The 15,948-nt window shown below is 49.0% G+C and overlaps 1 protein-coding gene across 2 annotated transcripts in view; it reads left to right on the plus strand.

Annotated features, from left to right (window-relative positions):
- The first annotated feature begins 654 nt into the window (after positions 1 to 654).
- SAMD10 (sterile alpha motif domain containing 10) overlaps positions 655 to 15,948 on the plus strand; it is a 65,612-nt gene continuing 50,318 nt past the window's right edge. The window contains exon 1 of one of the 2 annotated variants that reach the window (XM_060277352.1): positions 655 to 1,791. In XM_060277352.1, coding sequence (XP_060133335.1) covers positions 1,680 to 1,791 — 112 coding nt within the window. In that variant the 5' untranslated portion in view covers positions 655 to 1,679. The remainder of the gene's footprint in view (positions 1,792 to 15,948) is intronic. The other variant, XM_035123606.2, reaches the window with a different exon arrangement.

Here is a 15,948-nt window from a genome sequence, read left to right on the forward strand (position 1 = left end):
TGGTCTCTCTGACTGCTGTTGTCAAGCACTGCATACATGGATGGCACCCGTCTTATCCCTAACCGACTAGCTAATAGCAACCATTAATCAGGGGGGGGGGCAAGGAAAGCAAAGGACCAAGAGAGGAAGGTTTAAAACAGGCAACTCTAGAAAGACGTTGGCATATGGCTACAAATATATAATAGCTGGTCCCTGTCCTGTGGTGGCTTGAGGCTAAATGACAGGTGAGCTTCCTTCTGATCTCAGAGTATGAGAAGCAGCTTAAGAAAAGACAGTCTGTAGTTTAAAACACCCCCCAAATAGCAATAAAGCCAAGGGCCTTTATTATAGGGCCTTAATAATAATAATAATAATAAACTAAAAGATTAATCAATTCTACCCTCTGGATGCCTACACGGAGCTCCAATAAATTCGATTGGGTTGCTCTCCGAGGTAAGCGTGCATAGAATTACTTGGGAGTAAGCCATTGACCTGGTAGATATGCATTAGTATTGCACTGCAAAAGGCGTTGGATAATAAATAAATAACACTAGGCACGGCTGGCAAAACCAGCCCAACTAGAGGCAGAGCAGGGCGAGGCGGATCGGGGCGTGTGCGCAGTGGGAGCACGTGCGCGCCCAAGCGCAGGGCGACGGCGGAGGGCTCCCCGAGAGCGCCCTTGCGCGGCAACCGGCCAAGCCGAGAGCCCTTCGGGGAAAAGCCAGCGGCGGGATGGGTGGGATCGCGCAGGGAGAGCTGCTGCTGCTGCTCGCCGAAGCTACCCAGGACCCGGCCGGATGGTGCCCACGCTGGCCTGGCGACCGAGAGGTGGCCCGCGAGCCTTGACCTCGCCTCCAGCCATCTCGATCCGCAAACGCCGCCAACGCGCCCTCGCCAGCCGCGTTACGAAGCACTTCCCGGTCGGGCACGCCGTGCGGCTCCCGGCTCCTTTCCCCGGCAGGTTGCAGGCCCGATCCCGGCGGCTCCTGCCTAGCGCGGCTCCTCCTCCTTTCGCAACCTCGCGGAGAGCTTCTTCTCCCTGCTGGAGCCGGGGTCGTGCCTGCTGGGCCCAGCCTAGGCGCCGCTGAAGGGCTCCCGGCGCGCTGGAGACGCGCGCAGCGGCGCTCCAAGGCGCGCCGCCACCACCAGCACCACGCCTCGCCTGCTTGCCGGGCTTTGTCCGGGACTTGCAGGCAGCCGCTGCGTCCGCGGCCCTTCCCCGCCCAGCTCGGGGTGGGAGACCAGCGGCGAAGGCGAAATGATCGCCTTGTTGTTGGACTCTGCCGTGCGCCTTGCTGCGCAACGAGGCAGGGGATGGGCGGCGGCGAGGATGACCTTGCAGGGATGTCGGCGAGGGGCGTGTTTGAGCTTCGTCTTCCTCCGATCCGGCAGCAGCACCAGCGTCGTCGGGTGACTTGAGAGTAGGGGAGAGAGAGAGAGAGAGAGAGGGAGGAAGAGACAAAAGCGAGAAGGGAGGAGGGAAAGAGGAGGAGGCGGATTTGCAGTGATAGGCGGTGCGCAAGGCGAGCGCTGGCCACTTTGCCGAAGTGTCTTGAACGTGGAGAGGAGGAGAGCGCCGGGGTCCGTCCACACGAGCGGCAGCAACGCGGGCTCTTGTCCTGCCCCGCCCAGCCCGGACCTCTTTGCGCGAGACCGCCGATCGTCTGAATCCCGCTGCCCATCCCCGCGCCTCGGGCCGCATGCGCTTGATGTTCGCGGAATTCCGCTCCAAAGGCAACCCCTTGCCGGACACGGGAGGGGGCCATGAACGGGCTCTGGCGATGAACTGCGGCGAGACCAAGGAGATGGAAGGTAAGGAAGCAGTGGGGGTGGCCGTCACGGGGCGCCTGGGCAGCTTTGGATACCTGGCGACCCTCGCCTGTGGCTCTCAGGTGAGCGCGGGGGGGGGGCTCTTTGTTCTGAGTCCGGCTCGAGGGCTTGGCTGATGCCCTCCGTGGCTCTTTTCTAATCATCGCGTGCAAGCTGGGACTCCGGAGGGCGTTTACTCGACCTCCATGCTAAGTTAGGCGCGCACGGCGTGTGGATGAGGAAGAAGAGCATAAGAGATTGAGAAAGGGAGGTGAAGGGCTGGGGATCGCCAGCTATTCTTCCGTCTTGCGGGTGAGGATGAAGGATGAAGGACGAGCATGCCTGAGGCTCTAGATGTGCGTAGGTGACTGGGCAGAAGAGGTGGTATGGGGCTCGGAAGGTGCCCCGATGCTTGCGAGTAGCTTCATGTGCCCGTGTAGGGAATGATTGCACGGACTCTCCCGAGCGGTGGGTTTCTGAAAAGATGTCTGACCTGGTAGCCATCCCCTGCTGTCTAGGTAGGTTGCTGTAGCTTACTCCCATGCTGGCACGGGAAGCACTCTGCACAGGCTCAGTGTTTGACTTCTGATTCCAATGTCAGAAGTGAAAAATGAGGCTCTGTGACTTGGGTGGGTGGGGGGCACTGCTGCTTTTGTGGTGGTGGGTGCTGTCCTGGGCATCTTTAAAGTGAAGAAAATGAAAAGCTGGCATCCCTGGGCATATTTGCATGGGAGTCCGCTTCCTAATTGACTTGTATGGGATGGGACGTGTTTGAGATTGCCAACTGACAGCAGATTTAAGGAGGGAGGTTGCCGCTGGGAATGATTGTATCTCAGGCACAAGGAACACTGTGTTGGGGTGGATGTTTTAATTTCTTTTTTTAAAAAAAAGAGGTTGTGGGGGTTAAGCCTGCTAAGCCACAGTCTCTGGCCTGGGTACCCTCAGATGTTGTGTAGAGGTTATTCAGTGTGGGAGCGACTGCCATTCTGCACATGGTCAGGAGTACTCTTTGCTCTGCAGGTGCTTTTTATATTCCTGAGTTTTGCCAAATTGCTGAAAACCATTCCCAGCCCTTAATAGAGGCTTCGCTTCTAATTAGACCTTCTGTGGAGTGCTGTGAGTTTTCCAAAGCAGAGTACTGTATATACTACCTGTCCAATGTGAGAGCTGTAAAGTGTGATAAAAGAGAGAAACAACAGCTTTGCATCCAGTTAGACCAGCTGTGCTTGATGAGACTGATAGGATTTGAAGTCCAAAATATCTGGAATTCTCCCAGTTGTTGGAAGCACAGGGCAACTAAATAATGTTGCAGCTCATATGCCAGCCATGTTTACTAGGGAGTAACTCCCACTGCTTGCAACAGTACTCATTCACAAGTACGTGCACTGAGCATTGACAGACATTTCCTAAACAAGGAGGCTCCCTTTATACTGAGTGTTGGTCCATCCAGCTCGGTAATTTGTCTCCTTCAGGCGGGAGTTTCTCGCAGCCCTAACTGGAGATGTCATTGGGAATTGAACCTGGGGCATTTGGGTGTGATTCTACCACCAAGCTACAGTTCTTCCAGTAAGCCCCACTGAATTCAGCAGGATTTAATTCTGAGCACACATACATGTTTAGGGACAGATACCCATTGACCTTCCTAAACAAAACCACCCTGGGAGCAAGCCTTGAGGACTGTGTGTAAACAGCATTTCCATGCAATCTTCCAGACTGAATAATTCAGAGTAAATGTGGGCACCCGATTCGGAGACTCACAGGGGCAAGGAGAAGGCGGTAGAGGAGCAATCTCAAGATCCCCACCGTGTTATCCCTCAACATTCTTTAATGACCTTGTCAAGCTCTGAGTGGTGAAAGAGTGGTCTCCGGTTCTCCCCAACCTCTTTCAACTCTTTCAAAAGGAGCAAAATGGGTTTCCAATCAGCGTTTTGCAACTGCGAGGAAGGAGCCTGGGGTGGGAGTTATTCCGCAGTGATTCACAATAACGGCAGTAGTAACGCTGTCACATTTACACGGTGCTTTAAAATGTACAAAGAAGTCCGTGTTCATTCTGGGCTAGCCCAGCACACTATGCAGAACAGGCAGCTACTATATGTGGGGCAAGAGTGCAGGCCCTCTAAACTAATTGGAGAAAATCCTTTGGGGTGAGAGTGGGGGGGGCAGCTGGGGCCCTCCAGATGTTGAGGCACTCCCACTAAGCCCAGCCAGTATGGGCAGAGGTCAGGGCTGGTGGGACTGTACCCCAATATTTTTGACGCCTTGTGGGAAGGATCCAAGGACATACCAGAAATCTAGGCTTCCACAGTTAAAGTGGATTTAAAGCACTCTGTTGCCCTAACACAGTAAATTAACTTTTTGTATTTTGAAAAATGACTTTTGGTGGATAGGAAGCTGGCAGGGAAACACACTGCAAAGGGGTGTGTGTGAATGAATGATTAACAGGAAGATGTAGAAAAGTAAATAAATAAAGCAGGCAGCAAGCGAATCTGAATGAATGCTCACTGTCATATAATTGCCCCATAGGCAGATAAGAATGAATGAGTAAAGCCCACATAAGATTTGGGAAAGCAAGTACTGTAAATGGTTTTCCTGGAGGAGGCCAGACAAAATCTGAAAGGCTGCATGGGCCCCATAATATCCTTCCTGGGCCCTTGGGATGTCATATTGGGGGGTGGGCCAATGAGCCACCCCCATTTCCACTTTCTCGCCTTCTGCATAAGCAAATGGAGCAGAAGTTCCTCCTTTTTGCTCCATTCACTCCGATGGAACTGGAAAAGAGGTACCAGGAGAAGACAGAATTGCTGCTCGCCACTACTTTTGCGCTGGGAGACAGTGTATCATAGTGGTTAGAGCCGAGTTTCAGACTTGGACCAGGGCAATCTGGGGTTGGACCACCCCCCATCTCAGACATGAAACTGAATGGAGTGACTTGTCCTAATCACCCGCCCACCCCGCAGGGTTGTTGTGAGGCTGGATTGGTGGATGGGGAACATACATGCTGCTTCTATATGGGGTTGGGCTAGATGACCCTTGGGATCTGTTAGGGAATTTTATAGGGGGGGGCACCCAAACGAGGCTTCATTTGGGAATCAAGATTGGCACTAATGCCCTCAAGGGGACCCCATTTGATCCTACAACACCACTCTAGTATCGCACCAACACGAACCCCTCAAGATCAAGCCCTGAGTAATAAAGGCTCCCTTTCCTACCCTTTCTCTGTTGCCTGAGACTCTATGTAACCATATTTCTTTATGAATGAATACAGTGTATCTTTATTTCTAAATGAAACCTCCTTTTTGCGACTCTGGCCAAGGGCTCTCAGGGATGCAGGGAACAGCCATAATCCCTTAAGCAAGAGGTCAGGTAGCCAGGGTGGTGCTCCTCTGCATATCCATAATCCATTCAGGTACCATCTCCTGCCATTCCCAACCCTCCGAAGCCAGAGGCAATACACACAACTGGACCCATTGTTTCCCCCCACCAGATACTCAAGGATCCCTTCCCAGATACTTACTGGTACTTGCTTAACAATGTCCTGGGACATCCTTATGCTAATCCTGCTTACCTCCTGTTTACCTGTATGCTAATGCCCCTTGCACCTTCCCCTTTTCTGACGTTTTACCCTGTCACAAGTGATGTATGTATGATGCTTTCGATGTGCATTATGGGATGGTGGTGGGAAGTTTTAAAAGTTCTTGCAGCCCTGTTCACGGTGTTCAGTCTGGCATTGAACCTGCTGCGCAGTAATAAACCTTGCTGTTTGCTCCGGATCATGGCTGGACTCCTTCCTTTTATACTCCGCAACGACCACAGGCCCTTGCCTGATGAGCTGGGTGGCTGAGCATTCTCGCACCCAGAATTTTGCCCTAACAGGATCCCTTACAAATCTATGAATCTTGGAGGAAGGACAGGATACCAATGTAGCGCTTGAGTAAGTTCCGTTGAGCAACACCCTCGTGAATAGACAGGCAGAGGCTGGTTGTTGTTGTCCGTGAGTGCTTGTCTAGGTTGAGATTTGAACCTGGGACTTCTTGGGCCCCTCTGGACCGATGTCTTTTTGTGGACGTATCCGCCCAACATATCATTGACACAATAACGGCACATTAGCTGTGGATTTATCCTTCACCACCCGCATGCCCTTCTGCTTTATTAGTTCTGCAACACTTCTTACCGCATAATTGCTGGAAAGAAAGCCGTATGTCTACCCTGAAACTTTTGCAGATGCAGAGGGCATTGGAAGCAGGTTCACGTATAACTGCCCAGTTAGTGTCACGAGCAGAAATCATCAGGAATGCAGAAGGAAAGGGATCTCTGCAGGGACCCTTTCTTCGGTTACGGCTCAAGCCAGGCACACATGACCTTTCAGGCTGCTCTCCTGTACAAAGCATGTAGCACTTTGGTTCGTTCTTTCCTGGAGTGGTTCACGTGCAATATCTCAGCTGTCGCAGAATTGTAGAGCTGGAAGGGACCCTGAGGATCATCTAGTCCAACCCGCTGCAATGCAGGAATATGCAGCTGCTCCATACGGAGATCGAACCTGCAACCTTGGGGTTATCAGCACCACACTCTGACCAACTGTGCTATCCAGGCATTAGCCCTCACGACAGTCTTGCAAGGAAGGGATAGTTCCGTTGACAAAGCATGAGACTCTTAATCTCAGGGTTGCGGGTTTGAGCCCCACATTGGGCAAAAGATTTCTGCATTGCAGGGGGCTGGACTCGATGACCCTGGGGGGACCCATTCCAACTCTACGATTCTATGATTCTAAAACTTCTTGCTGGTGGTTCATGTAAGGCAGAGGAATGGCGATGACCCTTGGTAGCTTGAGACAAGGGGGGCACCTGTGGGAAGGGATCCTGCTGTAACGAACGAAAGCAACACATCCACATCAAACCAAACCAATATAAATTCGCCTTTCCCCAAATCAAGTCACTAGTCCATTGGATCTGTGAGCCACTTTGGTTTGCTTCTGGGCCAGATGTGTTGGCAGCCGCCCCAATTGTTTAAATAGCAGTGTGCTCTACTTACAACACTAAAGAGGGGGACGACGGTCTCGGTTTGGTATAGGTGCGGGGAATTGTAGCTCTTAAATTGTAGTGCACCGCGCACAGAGCTATAATTCCCAGCACCCTCAACAAACTACAGTTCCCAGGATTCTTTGGGGGAGCCATCTGCTTTATATGGATGGTGTGCACACAGCCATAGTCTAGCGATCTAACCATTGTGACACGCTGCCTCTCTAGCATGGAAGGGGGGCTGGGTAAGCAGGTTGGGGAAGTAACAACTTTGGTCAGCCCCTGCCATCAAAACATTTGCAGCTGTTTTGCTTCAAGTGCTGAAAGCTCTGGGTATTTCTCTCTGCAAGAGCCAGTGTAGTGTAATGGTTAAGAGCGGTGGACTCGTAATCTGGTGAACCGGGTTCGCTTCCCTGCTCCTCCACATGCAGCTGCTGGGTGACCTTGGGCTAGTCACACTTCTCTGAAGTCTCTCAGCCTCACTCACCTCACAGAGCGTTTGTTGTGGGGGAGGAAGGGAAAGGAGGATGTTAGCCGCTTTGAGACTCCTTCTGGTGGTGATAAAGCAGGATCTCAAATCCAAACTCTTCTTCTTCCGCGGTTCATGCCGCTTCCCAGTTGAGCAGGTGCCGATGTCCTTGCATCACATCCTTGCTGTGGTTTATGCTTAGCAGCCCATCCTAGCCTTAAAGGCTGAGGCAGGACAGCCAAGCCCGTGACTCAACTCAGTATTATTCCCATTTTACAGATAAGGAACCGAGACTGTGAGAAAGTGACTCACCCATGCCTCCTAGTGAGATTGCGTCTCGCCAGAGATTTGTGAACTCCAAGATGCTGCTGTAAGATTTGGACCTGGCTGCTAGCCCAGCTGGCTTTAAAAAAAGGCAAGGATTATGTCAAATTCATTGCAACTAAAAATATTTTGAGCAAGTTCAGGCCTGACAGAAGCTGCATTATCTTTTTTGGCAGCTTTTACTTCCAGATAGGCGGGAGCTGTTCTGATTACTTGCTGAAATGCACTTTGCACATGCTCATTTTTATTACTCGCGTATTCCATAGCCAAGCCCCAGAACAATAAGTTCTGGGGCTGAGCATTGGCTCAAGTGTAGCCCCGGAAAAAAAGACTATTGATATAAGGTCTGTATAGTTAAAGCTATGGTTTTCCCAGTAGTGATGTATGGAAGTGAGAGCTGGACCATAAAGAAGGCTGATCGCCGAAGAATGGATGCTTTTGAATTATGGTGCTGGAGGAGACTCTTGAGAGTCCCATGGACTGCAAGAAGATCAAACCTATCCATTCTGAAGGAAATCAGCCCTGAGTGCTCACTGGAAGGACAGATCCTGAAGCTGAGGCTCCAATACTTTGGCCACCTCATGAGAAGAGAAGACTCCCTGTAAAAGACCCTGATGTTGGGAAAGATGGAGGGCACTAGGAGAAGGGGACGACAGAGGACAAGATGGTTGGACAGTGTTTTCGAAGCTACGAACATGAGTCTGACCAAACTGCGGGAGGCAGTGCAAGACAGGAGTGCCTGGCGTGCTATGGTCCATGGGGTCACGAAGAGTCAGACACGACTAAACAACAATAACGTCCCCATCATGTTTTACAATGTAACAGTGATTTGAGTGTCTTACCCCTCAAAAAAGAAAGAAAGAAGGAAGGAAAGGTTGTCATAACAATTACGCGGAGGAGACTGACGCCGGGAGCTGGCGAAGCAAAATGTCGTGGTTGCAAAGTTGTTTCTTTCACATGGCAAGGTGAAGAAAGGGGTCAAGTTGTTCTTTCTGATCACACCTCTGGGCTCAGTCGGCAGACACAGCCCAATTGTTCTCTTTGCAAAAAGAGAGAGAGACCTCAGCCGGGAAGGAAGGCGATCTCAACATGGGCATGTAAGAATAGTCTGAGGACCTGGAGATTCTTTCCACTGTGTGGGCCCAGGGTGGAAATGAAACGTTTCTTCTCCTGCCTCTTTTCCAGTTGATTTGAATGGCCGCTGGAGAGCATTTCTTCCTCTCCTCCCCAACCCAGATCCTCAACACATTGATATAAAGGACTTGTCACCTGCAAAAGGAGCCTAACAAATTCATCATGTGGTTTCCCTCTCCTCCAAACCCTCCTGCCTGGTCCTTCTCTGCTGTGTATGCAAATTCTTTGGGAGATATTCCAAACCACACAGATCAATCAAGTTCATAGTGTTAGTTCATTGAATGGTTTAAAAAGCAGGGGAGGGCCTTTGGATTGCAGGGTGCACTAGCCTTCCTTATCGAGTGAACTCACGGGAGTAAGCCACTTCTCTCTCATCCCTCTCTTGCTCGGTATCATCATCATCATCATCATCATCTCCCTCCAAAACTCTCTCCTTCCACTTGTTTTGATTCTCTCTGGCCCCTTTGAATCAGGCCAGGGGCCAGCAAGCAGGATTTGAACACAGAAGCAGCACTCTTCCTTCCTGTGGTTTCCAGCCCCTGGCATTCAGAAGCATGGCTGCCTCTGACCCAGTGGAGGGCAGAGCATCATCTTCATCTTCATCTTCATCATCATCATCATCATCATCATTTTATCTGTATGCCGCCTTTCCATAGTTAAAACTATCCTCAAGGCGGCTTACAACAGGACAAGGTTTACATAATGACCAGCATAACAAAAGTCATAAACAAGAAATAAAACGCATCGAAAGGTACCCAACCAAAACAATTTCCATATAAATCATAACATCTAATACTAAAAATACAACATTAATATCAATAACCATTTAAAATGACATAGATAAATAGATAAATAAATGGATAAAAAATAAAAACAGTATTAAAAAAGGAGCCCTCTCTGTTGAGCCTGTCGGGCCCTGCCCCAAGCCAGGTGGAGAGAAGCAGTGCAGGGCGCTTTGGATCCCAGCAGGTCAGTCCCGGGCATAGCCATCCTGGCTAGTACCGTGTTTCTCATAAAATAAGACACCATCTTATATTTATTTTTCCTCAAAAAAAACAACACCACGGCTTATTTTCAGGGGGTGTCTTATTTTTTTACATTTATTCAATTATAACTAAGGTGCGCTGAGGCTCCTGCCGGCTTCTGCAGGGTCCCGGGGCTTGGTGCGGTGCGCGCCGAGGCTTCTGCTGGGTGCCGGGGCTTCGCACGCCGCGCGGTGAGGCTCCTGCCCAGTCCTTGCCCTTTGTGCGCTGTGCGCTGAGGCTCCTCCCGGGTCCTGCTGGGTCCCGGGGCTTTGCGCGCCGCACACCGAGGCTCCTACCGGGTCCTGGGGCTTTGCCTCTTTCTGGGTCCTGCTGGGTCGGGGCTTTGCATTGCACTTCTCTGGGTCCTGCTGGGTCGGGGGTCGGCTGCGGCACCGCGCGTGCTGCAGCTCTTGCAGGCTCCTACTCTGTCGGGGCTCCATGTGGCAGCAGTATCCGGTTCCGGTTGCCGACCGGCATCTTCCTTTTCCTCTTCCTGCTTCCATCCAGACCTGCTCCCACCACTACCCGGTACGGCTTATTTTTGGGGTATGTCTTATATTTTTTCAACTCAGGGAAATCCTGCCATGGCTTATTTTGTAGGTATGTCTTATTTTATGAGAAACACAGTAGCTATTGATAGCCTTCTCCTCCATGAATTCGTCCAATCCTCTTTTAAAGCCATCCAAGTTGGTGGCCATCACTGCTTCCAGTGGAAGTGAGTTCCATAGTTAAACTATGCACTGCATGAAAAAGTAATTTCTTTTATCTGCCCTTTCACATCCTTCTCTGTGGCCCTCCGGACTCTCCACAGGCCACACCCCCTTCCTTGAGCACTTCTGAACTGTGATATTAATGCCTCTTGCTCACCTGGGAGGGTGGAGAGATTTATTGGTTGTGCGGGGCGGGCTGTAAAATCCTGTGAATTTTTGAATAGGTGTTGTACAAAGATTTTTTAAAAAGTTATATCCGTTGCTGTGCCCCCCTTTGCACCTGACCCTGGCCAACACCGTGATGCGGGAATATGGCCCTCAGGCCTACAAAAGTTTCCCACCCCTACTTCACAACTGGCCTGAGCTGCAGAAAGGAAAGGATTTTATCGCTGCATCTAAAGCTGTCTTTCTGCAGGAGGAAAGCGACACTTGTTAAATTTGCCAATTAAGAATCCACAGGATGCAGCAAGGTCAAAGGGTCTCGGCTGCAACCACAAGTTGTGTAAGGAAATGGATTTTTCGTAAAGGCACTCCAAGGCTGAGTTTGTTCCCTCCTAAACTTATGTGCCACCTTTGGGGACACAGCCCACCTTGGGCGACTCATGTTGCCGTGAAAACAAAAAATACAATGGTCTCAAATAAGCAAAGCTAACCAAGGCAGCGGCCTTAACAAGGATTAAGAAGTCCAGTTTTTCAGTCTGCATGTGGTGGTGACTCTGTGTGTGTTTGAAGAATGGCAAGTACGGTGCCTGCTGCAAAGTTCTTCTTAGATCCCAGGATTCTACCTGGAAGGGGGAGCAGGAAAGATTGCCACCGACAGAGGAAAAAGGCTCTGTTTTCCTCAGAGGAATAAACGACAGTGACTCAAAGTTAATTTTTTAAAAAGGATAGTAAGGGAAAGGGAAAGGGACCCCTGACCATTAGGTCCAGTCGTGACCGACTCTGGGGATGCGGCGCTCATCTCGTGTTATTGGCCGAGGGAGCCGGCGTACAGCTTCCAGGTCATGTGGCCAGCATGACAATGCCGCTTCTGGCGAACCAGAGCAGCACACGGAAAAGCCGTTTACCTTCCCGCTGTAGCGGTTCCTATTTATCTACTTGCATTTTGACAAGCTTTCGAACTGCTAGGTTGGCAGGAGCTGGGACTGAACAACGGGAGCTCACCCCGTCGCGGGGATTCGAACCGCCGACCTTCTGATCGGCAAGCCCTAGGCTCTGTGGTTTAACCCACAGCACCACCTGGGTCCCTTGCAAAAAAGATACCGGTAGTAGTCAGCATCTAAAACTAGAAATCGTTCTGTGGTCTGCTGCCATCACTTTCAGCAATATTCACGTGGTACAGTGCAGAGTTGGGAGAGAATTTTGGAGGCACTAGCCCTAGCTGGCTAGTTTTCTATATATTGATGCAATATATATATATATTGCATCAATGGAGCATTCATTTGCCTGGACAGTCTGAAGTGCAGATCCGTCAGTGAGGACTAGTCCTAAGACCCAAGCTATATCGTGCCCTTAATTTGGTTTACTTCAGTTCGGAATTAATTCCTATGAGGCACCCCGAAATGATTTTACAATATAACAACACACACACAAAGTTGCATATAGAAAAGCGACTTTTCATAGAATCCTAGAAAGAACCCCGTGTGTCATCTAGTCAAACCCCCTGCAAAGAAAAGGTTTTAACAACAACAGCACATACATAGAATCAGTTAAAATCCAGGACAGATGCCAAGCGGGATAAGGCTTGTTGTGCAAGAGGAGCATCTTCAGCAGGCGCACCGAACTGCCTTGCTCTCTTGCACCCGCGCTGTGCTTGTGGGGTTCCCAGAGGCATCCGGCCATCATCCTCTGTGGGAGACAGATTGCTGGACCAGATGGGCCTTCAGTCTGATCCAGGAGGGCCCTTACGGATGCTGCAGCTCCCATCTCCTTCCGCATCATGTGAGACTCTTAAGACAGGCATCTTCTCCTGCGCTCCATGTATTTATCGTGTTTTTAATATTCTATTGGGAGCCACGCAAAGTGGCTGGGGAAACCTAGCCAGATAGGTGGGATATAAATAATATATTATTATTATTATTATTATTACTACTACTACTATGGCTGTCTACAACAAACATGTTTTTTTTAAAGGCAAGATCAGCCTGAGAATTTTCTGGACCACATAGAATTATGAATATCCTAATGTTTCTATATCCTGCTTTTCCTCCAAGGAACTCAATGTGGCATGTGTGATTCTCCCTCTCTTCATTTTATCATCACAGAAACCCTGTGATATATATATATATATATTACTTGATTTATTAAAATTCAATACAGAAAAAATAAATCATAAATTATATACAACCAAATCATATGTTATTAGAAAGAACTTGACTTCCAAATCACAACACATCACTTATCTTTCCAATTCTCTTTAACTTGCGTCACTTTTTTCCAATTATAATACAACTCTAATACATTTTATATTTTATTTTCCCCTCCTCCTTCTAATTCCCCCCCATGACTACCTAATTTAAACAGACCATCAATTCAGTTCTTATATCCTTTTTCTTAAAATACTCTTCCACCAATCCCCATTCTATTTTGGATTTTTGTATTGAAATGTTTCTAATTAGAAACCCTGTGATATATTTGATGCCGAGACAGTGGCTGGCGAGGTCCTGTGAGGTTCATGGCCATGTGGGAATTTAAATCCTGGTCTCCCGGCTCTTAGTCCCACAGTCTAACCACTACGCCAGTGTCTCTCTGAAGCTCCTTCTTGCATCTCAAGCGAGACGTTGAATTGAACTTCCCCCACCCCTACCTCCCAGAGTCCAGAGGAAACCAAATATATATATACCGTAATTACACTTGCACAATAAACATCACGTCCAGTTTGACTCTTAAGAACCCAACAATCTCTCTTTTGGAAGGAAAGCAGCTCTGCTAATGATGCTCCGAGTTTGTTATCTCTCACGGAAGAGGGATTAAAACCAATATGTCCAGCCGAAGAAAAGAAGTCAGACCACAGCAAGCGTTCCTTCCCGCCTGGTTCTCTGATCAAGTACAGCTAGTACATTAAAAAAAAAAGCTGCTGTGGGGAGGCGCTGGATTCATGTGATTGATTCTCCTTTCCAAAGGAATCCCAGGGGACTCTTGGTTTTCTTTGTTGCCTGTTACTGAAGAACATGCACCTAGCTTGTCGTTCCTGACCACAAATCCATTTCCCCGCCTGGAGATAAATAGCTCGTGGGATCTGGAGGCTAACTGGCCTATTTCCGAAGCACTTTAACATGATATGTTGTGCGAGTTGCACTCAGCAAGGAAGTACGTGTCTCAGCTTTGCGACCCGACCCGATCCTATGTTCGTTTACTCAAGGACTGCTTCTCCCCAGATGAACTGACCCGGACCCTGAGATCATCATCTGAGGCCCTTCTTCACATGCCTCCTCCACAAGGGTGCCGTAGTGTGCCAATAAAAGAATGGGCCTTTTCTGTGGTGGTCCCCCACTTGTGGGATGCTCTCCCCAGGGAGGCATGCCTGGCACCTTCCTTGCATATCTTTAGGTGCGAGATGAAGACATTTCTCTATAACCAGGACTTTGAAAGGAAATAAGCAACTATCCTACTTTTAGAAGACATCTGAAGGCAGCCCTATTTAGGGAAGTTTTTTATGCTTAATGCTGTATTGTGCTTTTAATATTCGATTGGGAGCCGCCCAGAGGGGCTGGGGAAACCCAGCCAGATGGGTGGAGTATAAATTATATTATTATTATTATTATTATTATTATTATTATTATTATTATTAGTGACTAACATTTCATGGCCTTTTAAATGTGCATGTGGGAGGGTTTTTTATTTATTTTTGTTTAATTGTGAATTTTGTGTTCTAATTTTATATTTTTATGTTGTGAAGCACCCTCTGATCTTTGGATGAAGGGTGGTATACAAATTTAATAAATAATAATGTAATGTTTGTTTTGTTTGTTTAGTCGTTTAGTCGTGTCCGACTCTTCGTGACCCCATGGACCATAGCACACCAGGCACTCCTGTCTTGCACTGCCTCCCGCAGTTTGGTCAAACTCATGTTCGTAGCTTCGAGAACACTGTCCAACCATCTCGTCCTCTGTCGTCCCCTTCTCCTAGTGCCCTCAATCTTTCCCAACATCAGGGTCTTTTCCAAGGATTCTTCTCTCCTCATGAGGTGGCCAAAGTATTGGAGCCTCAGCTTCACGATCTGTCCTTCCAGTGAGCACTCAGGGCTGATTTCCTTCAGAATGGATAGGTTTGATCTTCTTGCAGTCCCTGGGACTCTCAAGAGTCTCCTCCAGCACCACAATTCAAAAGCATCAATTCTTCGGCGATCAGCCTTCTTTATGGTCCAGCTCTCACTTCCATACATCACTACTGGGAAAACCATAGCTTTAACTATACGGACCTTTGTTGGCAAGGTGATGTCTCTGCTTTTTAAGATGCTGTCTAGGTTTGTCATTGCTTTTCTCCCAAGAAGCAGGCGTCTTTTAATTTCGTGACTGCTGTCACCATCTGCAGTGATCAAGAAGCCCAAGAAAGTAAAATCTCTCACTGCCTCCATTTCTTCCCCTTCTATTTGCCAGGAGGTGATGGGACCAGTGGCCATGATCTTGGTTTTTTTGATGTTGAGCTTCAGACCATAATTTGCGCTCTCCTCTATAATGTAATACTAATAATGTAATACGGAAAAGTAATTCTCTGTCTCTCTCACACCAATGTTGTTTACTTCATTCCACCCCAATCAGGTGCCTTCCAGATGTTTGGGGAAGCAACTGCCATCAGCCCCAGCCGTGAGACATCTGGATGGCACCAGGTTGCGGAAGACTAGTGCAATGGTTTGATTGCTAGACTAGAACCAGGGAGACCGGGGTTCGAATCCCCGGTCAAGAAGTCCACCTCTCAGCCGAACCTGCCTAACAGGGTGGTTGAGAGGAGGCAGGAGAGAAGAAGAATGGAAGTTGCAACAAGGAACCAAGTGCTGCTCAGTGAGAAACAAGAAGTGCAGGGCTTTCAGCAGATGACTGTAGCAGCTGGCGGATCCTGGAGCTTCCACTGTCACTCAGAGGCTTCCCATTGCTCTCTGCTCCTGTGGTTCCCAGCAGCAGGTATTTAGAAGCACTGAATTTCTTCAGCAGCTGCATCACAGCAAGATATTCAACAGGTGTAGCTTGCTCCTTCACTCCATGCTGCAAAAAGCTTCATCCATTGAGTGTGTATTATGTAGTGCTGTGCCTGTGTCAGGGGCGGAATACCCTCCAATGTGTCCTGGCCAAAAACCGGGACATGCATCTTCTGGATTAGACACCCGCATGAGATCACAGCCGCTAAAAAGGGGCGCTTTGGGGGGGTGAGATCACTTGAGACCCTGGCACCCCAAATAGCTGCCATGCTCTTGCATGAAAAACAGAGGATGTCCTGGTTTCCCCAGGGCATTTGCGGGGTATGGGGTGGTGTGGAGATGCAATCCT

This window comes from Zootoca vivipara, chromosome 7 (genome assembly GCF_963506605.1).
Source record: "Zootoca vivipara chromosome 7, rZooViv1.1, whole genome shotgun sequence".
In the NCBI taxonomy this organism is placed as follows: Eukaryota; Metazoa; Chordata; class Lepidosauria; order Squamata; family Lacertidae; genus Zootoca; species Zootoca vivipara.